This window comes from Camelina sativa, chromosome 19 (genome assembly GCF_000633955.1).
Source record: "Camelina sativa cultivar DH55 chromosome 19, Cs, whole genome shotgun sequence".
Classification (NCBI taxonomy): Eukaryota; Viridiplantae; Streptophyta; class Magnoliopsida; order Brassicales; family Brassicaceae; genus Camelina; species Camelina sativa.
In genome coordinates this window covers 3,241,272-3,249,089 of record NC_025703.1, presented here as the reverse complement: position 1 = coordinate 3,249,089, position 7,818 = coordinate 3,241,272, and the positions used below count along the sequence as shown (strand labels likewise).

At 37.5% G+C, this 7,818-nt stretch overlaps 3 protein-coding genes and 1 pseudogene across 3 annotated transcripts; 2 read left to right on the top strand and 2 right to left on the bottom strand.

Moving 5' to 3' along the window:
- Positions 458-2,028, top strand: LOC104764468. The gene is made up of 2 exons (XM_010488003.2): positions 458-1,244; positions 1,503-2,028. Exons 1-2 carry the CDS (start codon positions 792-794, stop codon positions 1,563-1,565), a joined length of 516 nt encoding a protein of 171 aa, XP_010486305.1. The 5' UTR covers positions 458-791; the 3' UTR covers positions 1,566-2,028.
- On the top strand, positions 2,589-2,987 carry LOC104764467. Its single transcript, XM_010488002.1, has one exon. It carries the CDS (start codon positions 2,616-2,618, stop codon positions 2,970-2,972), a length of 357 nt encoding a protein of 118 aa, XP_010486304.1. The 5' UTR covers positions 2,589-2,615; the 3' UTR covers positions 2,973-2,987.
- On the bottom strand, positions 3,417-5,146 carry LOC104764465 (UPF0725 protein At1g02770-like). The gene is made up of 6 exons (XM_010488001.2): positions 5,036-5,146; positions 4,724-4,855; positions 4,394-4,577; positions 4,182-4,279; positions 4,003-4,092; positions 3,417-3,895 (listed from the first exon to the last, which is right to left on the bottom strand). Exons 1-6 carry the CDS (start codon positions 5,129-5,131, stop codon positions 3,431-3,433), a joined length of 1,065 nt encoding a protein of 354 aa, XP_010486303.1. The 5' UTR covers positions 5,132-5,146; the 3' UTR covers positions 3,417-3,430.
- On the bottom strand, positions 5,500-6,997 carry LOC104764464 (annotated as a pseudogene).

The following is a 7,818-nucleotide window of genomic DNA, read 5'->3' as shown; positions in this document are numbered from 1 at the left end:
TAACTCCAGTCTCGATGAGACATCATGCTGACTAAGACCCATGACTTGATATGTTGAAAGATAAACGAGAGTGATCTGTTTTATAAAATTTTCCGGATCCAGATATTCTACTAATTGCATTGAAAATGTGACCCTACAAACAATATGCCTAAGTTCCACGATCCATCTAATCAGACTCATGCAATCATTCTCGTTATTCGCCTACAAATAATTATTAACAAGATTTTTAAAACTAGCGAAAAAGAAAAGAAAAAAAAAAAAGAAAGATAAATAGTAATGAAAAAAAGAATCTCAGGTTTCTTACAGTGATTTTGGTCCGAGTCAGATGGGACAGCCATGTGGTCGTACAAATTTGTCGGCTTTGGTTCAACTTGTGTGCGCCGTGTAGGCTCTTCTCATCTTATATAACTTTGCGTATCTCTCGATCCAACTCTAATAAACCCATGCCTCTCACTCTCTCTTATATGATCCCATGTGGTCCGGTCCACCTACTTTTCACAATAACTCAGTTAAGTGTTTATAGAACATGGCTTAACGAAAACACCCACACATAAAACTAAAATTGGTGAGTACGTGGCACTCATTCATTGGTTTTTTCTACCGAGAAACAGAGGATCACTGCTCTTCCCATTCCAAATTCCGCCTTCAATAATTTTGATCCACTCTGTTTCAAGCTGTCATAAAAATGTCGTCTTCTTCTTCCTCGCTTAAACCCATTAATTCAACTTCTTCGTAGCAGCCCAGCAACGAGATCTGACGAGACGAGACGAAACGAAACCATCCCCGACACTATGCTTCGTATCATCCAAATCGCTCTGCTTTGTCTCGTTCTCGCCGCCGGGATCTCGATCTCCGCCGTGATCGCAGAGAACGAGTCTATAGACGAGATCCTTCTAGCGAACGGATTGCCTCTGGGGATATTTCCGAAAGGAGTAAAAGGGTTTAGCGTTAACGGCGAAACAGGACGCTTCTCTGTTTATTTGAATCAGTCATGTCAGGCTAAGTACGAGACCGAGCTGCATTACAACGCGAGTATCTCCGGTACGATAGGTTACGCTCAAATATCGGATTTATCTGGAATCAAGGCGCAGGAGCTGTTCTTGTGGTTTCCGGTTAAAGGAATCCGTGTTGACGTGCCTAGCTCTGGTCTCATATTCTTTGATGTTGGTGTTGTTCGCAAGCAATACTCTTTGGCTTTGTTTGAGACACCTAGAGACTGTGTTGCTGTTCGTAATGATAACAAGGTATGAAATCTTGAGACTTTGTTCCGATTGAAATTTCTTGAGTACCACCTTTGTCTCTTCTTGTATGGTTTTGTAGATATGAGTTTATGGTATTTAGCTGTAGGACTAAGTATTGCAATTGCTTGAATTGTGACAGATTCAGTTTACACATGAGAAGATTCTGTAAAGATGTTTTTTTGACAGTGTTGCATTGATTAGATTCATTGGATATAATGGAAAAGTGAAACTGATTGTGTTTTTTTAATGGTACTCTTGCAGGTTCAGTCTTCTATGTTGCCATTGTATCATATAGATGAAACTCTTGGGAGAGACATTGTTTAGCCGGAGTTTAAGAACTGTTGTTATACTAATACCAGAGAGAAAGATAGATGATCTCATCAAATTCTTGAAGATACATGTTACTGTTGTTTTTGATCTCAAATCTTAGGCATGATTCAAATTCAGATCTCATCATCATTCTTTTCCTCTCCCCATTCCAGTGTTGTTACTGCATTGCTTTCTCTGATTGCGCAAGAGGACAGAACCCGAGAGAGTTTGTGACCGGAAGTCAGAAGGAAACAACAACAATGTCTCTGGTTGGTTTGGAAAAAAGGATGTTGATTGAATGGCTAAGATTTGGTTCAAGTGATGATATTATTGAGGTGATGAATGTTTATTATTGTTTATTTTTGAGTTTTGTCATTTGTTCTGTTTTGTTCTTTGTCATGTAAGCACAGATATAAATAAAACATAATCCTGTATTTAGCCGAATAAATGTCATATAAAAATAACTTGGATGTGCATATACTAGCTAGAGTGTATCATTTGTTTCGTAGAATTTTGACAATTCTTCAAGCATAAAAATTAATAGGTTATACGTTACTGATACATCATCTTTTTTTAATGTATAACTCAATTTCTAGGAAAATTGAATTTAACAATAAACATATTAAACTCTAATACGTATGAGACAAGTGAAAAGTGAGACTAATTGCATAGAATAGTATCAACTTCTGATTACAATATTCTAATCAGAATTTGACATTTTCTACTATAAGATTGACAAGCGTATTAATCAAAAGTTTTAGACTTTGACATTTTGTATTTCTTCTGTTTAAAAAGGAAAAGGTGAAAAGTGAGACAAGACGTCAATTACTTTACTTGTTATGAATATGAAAGTAATCTTTTTTTTAACTAACCGCATAGAAAATGTAAGTTTACAAACAAACAAACCCCAAATATCATGATCCATCTAATCCAACTCCATTAGGTTACACATGCGACCATTCTCTTTTGCGCTCTCCTAGCTACTATTATATATATGTGTGTACAAGTTGTAATATGATTTATGAGCCTCGACTTTTTAAGACATATTGTCAAAACTAAAAAGAGATGATTGTAATGAAAAGGTTTCAGGTTTTTACAGTGATGCTACTTATGGTTTTTGTCCAATCAGGTCTGGTGAGAGAGACTCTGGGACACCCATGTGGTCGAACAATTTTGTCGGCTTTGATTCAGCTAGTGCCTTGTAGACCATCACTGGCTCCGTTTAGCACATTGCGTCCGAACGAGCTATGTTGCGCTGCCATCAAGACACTTGGTCAACCTTGTCTACGTGTTCTTGCCAAGGGACCACCCATCGTTGGCGTTAACCGGACCCTAGCTCTCCATTTACCTGGAAAGTGTTCTGCCAATTTCCCTCTTTTTTCTGTCTCTCCTTGTCAATTTTTTTTGGAACTATTTTACTAGAAAGTCACATCTTTCATAAGTTTTTAGTCAGGCATAAATTGAATGAAACATTTATAGTGAGTATCGAGTGATGTTTGATTAACAAAGATACTATATGCAGGTGAAGTGTTAAAGTAGAAGCAATTGTTTGACAAAAAAAAAAGCTTCATGGAGATATATTTATAAATATTTGGATTTTTGGTTTCTGACTTCTATTAAAAGATATGTTTTTTACATTAGTTGTTCCTTCTGTACAAGATTGTGCACACTTAAAAGTCTACATTTTTTTATTTTTTTTTTGACAACAAGTCTGCATTTTATAATGTACCCAAAAATCAATATTCAAAAACATTACGGAGTATTTTGTTAAAGAAAAAGTAAACATAAAATTCAGTTTTTAATGTACATTGAATTGTAAAGTAATCAGAAAATTCAGTATTTTTAAATTATTTTATTGAGCGCAGAATCAAGCTGCACTTTTACGTTTCATGGCTTACACATATTTGAAAAATCCAGAAAACACACAAAATATAACTGCTTAGTTTAACCCATATTTGAAAGTTAACGCATATACGGCGGCAGCATATACGTGACCCATATACGGCGGCAGCAGGCAGCATATACGGCGGCAGCAGCAGCTCCGGAGCACGACGCACAGCGTCTGTATGTGCGGGAGAGTTGAAAAAAGTAACAGGGTCAATGTCTATGTATGGATTCTCTCCAATCAAGTGACCCATGAGAGACAATCGTCCTGTATCCTCATTGAGGATTCTTCTAACTATAGCTTTACGTTCATCATGCTCACCAGCAACCTGAGCCTTGGCCATGCCCTTAAAAGTAATGTAGACCACTGCAGTTTTGGCGTTGAGTATCTCATCTGGCGGCAGCATATCTTCCTTGGTTTCTATCACGGCTTTCACAATCTTCAGCTTGGACAGATCGCTCTGCAGCAACAGCAAAAGTTTTCCACAAGTTAATGATTATATTATAACCAACAGTTCCACTCACTCATGGTATGCCATTGATATGGAGAAAAAAAAACAAGACTTACATCTGAGATACCGACCCTCTCAATTTTACAGAGTACAAGTTCCAAATACAGATAAATCCAATCATTGTTTAGAAACTCCGATTGCTTCATCTAAATGGAAAAAAAAAAAAAAACCAATTAAAAAAACATATCAACGATCAAGATCAGAACAAAACAAAAACTGATGTTGTTAATCTTACCAGGTAAAATCGGTTTGTATCACTGAAAGAATCCGGCCACTGAGGCAATTCATCAGCCACTGAAAAACTAGGTATGTGGGGTTCCTTGGTGGTCATACCTATATATATGCAACAAGCAACAATATTAATCAACACCTATATATAACAATATTAATCAGCAAGAGTGAGATTTTTTTTATAGTGAAAAGCGAACAATTGATGTTTGGATTTACCTCTAGGTCTAGCAATTTCAACGATTATGTCCAACCTGCCCACACGTTGTTCATCAACAAGAACCTGAAAAGTTTGATGCGAACCGCTAACCGAATCTTGTGCAAGCAAAGTGATGTAGTAAGGGGACACAAAATTCTGCAACTTGTTATATTTCGTAACGGCCCCGAGCTTGAAGTTTGTCCCCTGGGAAAGAAGAAGAAGTTGAATGTGATCATTCGTATATATATATATATATATATACGACAAGCATGCTGCTGGAAGTTGATATATCAACACACCAAGCAAGAAGAGATGTATATGATGTGGGAGACAAGTTCTTCTTAAATTACCTCCAACATATTGTAACGATGAAGCCCCGCACTAGCATAACGTTTGACCAAGACGGGACACCGCCGTTGACAGTCGTAGGCTATCAGTGGAATGGCCCCTAGTGGTGCTTCGATTCCCTCGACATCGAAACGCTAATTAGGGGAAAAAAAACAAAACAAAACAAAATACTCACTTAGCAACACAACAGCTCTAGGGTTTTAATTCTGTGCGACAACCCTAGCTAAAGGACGAAACGAATATCTTCAACTCCAACAAACAGATCCTAAAATTAAATAAAAAAATCTAAAAAAGATAGAAAGGATTACACATACATCGGATTCATCCAGTCGACGCCAGTAATCGTTCACCTCACGGCATAACATCTCGTGATGTTCAGCCCCAAACCTCGAAATCACGGTGAAATCCATATATATATATATATTTTTTTCTTCTTCTTTCTTGTTAACGATTTAGGTTTACCAAGACGATATATATTATACCTTTTTTATTATTATTGCGTAAATTCATTTGTGGGCTTTTGTTGGGCCTTCTCAACTAGATTTTTCTTTTCTTTTAATTCGACTTTCTTGTTGGAAACCTTTGCATAAAACGAAACTTTTCAGGAGGAGAAAGATGTAAAGATTAGGGAGCTGAGTGCAGAGCTTCGCCGAGAGAGGGAGCTTTGATCTTAAAGGAGATGGAAGAACATTCCAACCATCTCTCCACTAACATCAATAATCGTATCCAAAGTGTTAAGAGAAATATATACTTTCCACCAACCCCTTTTGCAGAATAAACAAGACAGTTCATAAAAGCTCATCATCAGATTCTCTTAATCCAATGTTCTATTTTTCATTCTCCTAAACAAACAAAAGGAAAGACAAGATTGAAATGTATTTATTGACAAAAATTACATTGGCTAATCAAAATAAAGCCATGGGACTTGGGAACCTGAGAGACTCATCATTTCAACTCATTATCCTCCTCCTCTGTAAAACCCAAATTTTTGACAGTTATTGATTCATCAGTATCAATGCCAGAAAGCCTAAATGGCAGTAGAGATGTAAAAACCCAACAAGAGCAGAGGAAACCAGAGTCACGAGAGTCTTTGCTGTTGGCATCTAATTACATTCTATAGTTTGATAACAGAAGATGGCTACTGATTCAGCATCTCAAGAGGGATCCTAAGACCAACCACCTGCCCAAACAACAGAGAACCATGAAACCAAGTACAAGTCAACTGGCATCTGACATCCAGAAGAGATGCTACTTTGGGAAAGCAGCTTGATCCAATCCTAGCTTGAACCATGGCCTGTTCAAATATGGATGCTCCTGCGATTGATTGTTGCATAGAGATTCTTCAATACCGTATAACCAAATCATACACATAAAACGGACATTGTTAGTAATAATTACTATTGATTTTGATTTCGAGAGGATAGATACCTCCTGTGTTATAAATGTCCACTTAGATTGAAGCAAAAGACTAACAGAGCATGAGGGCAGAGATCCTTTTCAATGACATCCAAAGATAGAGGTTGTCCACCTATGTGATAACAAAGATGATTTTCAAACTAAACTGAAGAACCAACCACAAAAAAGGTCCTAGAAGGTTATATACCGCTGGAGTATCCTCGAAAATATAGCACATGAACCTTGTATGATGCACTATAAACTATATGAAAATCATAGTAATGTGCTTCCTTTTCTTGGTTCAGAACCTAGCAGGAAACAAGAAAAGACCAATCTCAGTGATTCCACAATTCTGCTTCAAAGATGTTGACAATGAGAAATTTGCTTGAAAGGTTAATGTACCAAGATTGTGTGATCAACTGATTCTTCTTTTTCCGAGCACTCAGCAGCTACATTAAAAGATTCATCCTCTCCTATTCACATAGAAAAGAAGAAGATTACAAATAAGTACCTCAAGTGAGCTGAGCTGAGAATGAGGATATTCTCGAGCGACAAGTAACCTTCCTCCTGCTAAATAACACAACAAGACGAAGGGATCAAACAAGGTTGAATTATGGAGATGGTTGTTTGTTTTAACCTGATTTGAAAGGTGTAGAGTTCGATTGATCAGAGGAACCCATGACCATGGAGGGAACGATTGGTTATGAGTTTTCCATTTATCGGCAAAAGCTCGAGCCGCTCCACGGTGAGTCTTTCCATCGCTAACGTCTCTAGCTGAATCATCGGAGGTGGAGCAAACAAATATATAAAAGCTCGCCGTCTCTCTCCGGTGGTAATATTTCAGCATATATCAGAACAACGAAACCGCATTGAACCGAACCTGAGAACCTAAACCGGTTTTTTTCTTTCTACTAAAATGAAGTCATAAACTAATCAAACCGAACCGAACCAAATTTAAACCAGTTTCGAATTAAAACCGCCGCTTCGTCCTCGACAACCTCCGTCGCCGCCTTGCATAAACCTCCGCCGTACTTCAATCTCTCAACTTTATCCTCTCTAGACAAGTTTATATTTTTTTCTTCTGAAAATCTTCTATGATGCGGCATTATTAGAGCTGTTTTGAGCTTGCGTTGTATGTAAAAGCTCTGAATTTGAACAGATTCTAATATCGTTTACACCGCCATGGAATTGGTGAGTTTCTCTTGCTCTGATGTATAAGTGTTAATGTAAGTCTATATATATTTCGTGTGAGGTAGTGGCTAAATATGAAAGCTTTGTGGTTTTTTTTGCAGACATGTCTGAGTAAAGGAGATGGCTTTCACAATCCTCCTTTGTCATATGCTGAATCTATGTGGTTTCAGAATCTTGATTGACTGCCCTTTGTTAGTGTTATTTGACCAAGTCTTTTATTGTTCGAATAAACTCCTAGCTTGTAGGAGTCGTGGTAGTTGAATTGTTCTCCCATGTTTCTTAGTTGTAGAAAATCCTCTGTATGATAAGGAGGTGCAGTTGTTGTTTGAGTTTGGCTATTTAAAGCCCTATGAAATAAGAACAAAGACACGGTTTTGTTCAATCTTTTGCTCTGTTTTCAACAAATTGGTATCAGAGCAAACCTGGTGAGAGCAATTGCGAGAGAGAAAGAGAGATACAAAAGAAAGAGTGAGAGATGTCAGGCGATGGGCAAAGCATGTTGGCGATACCC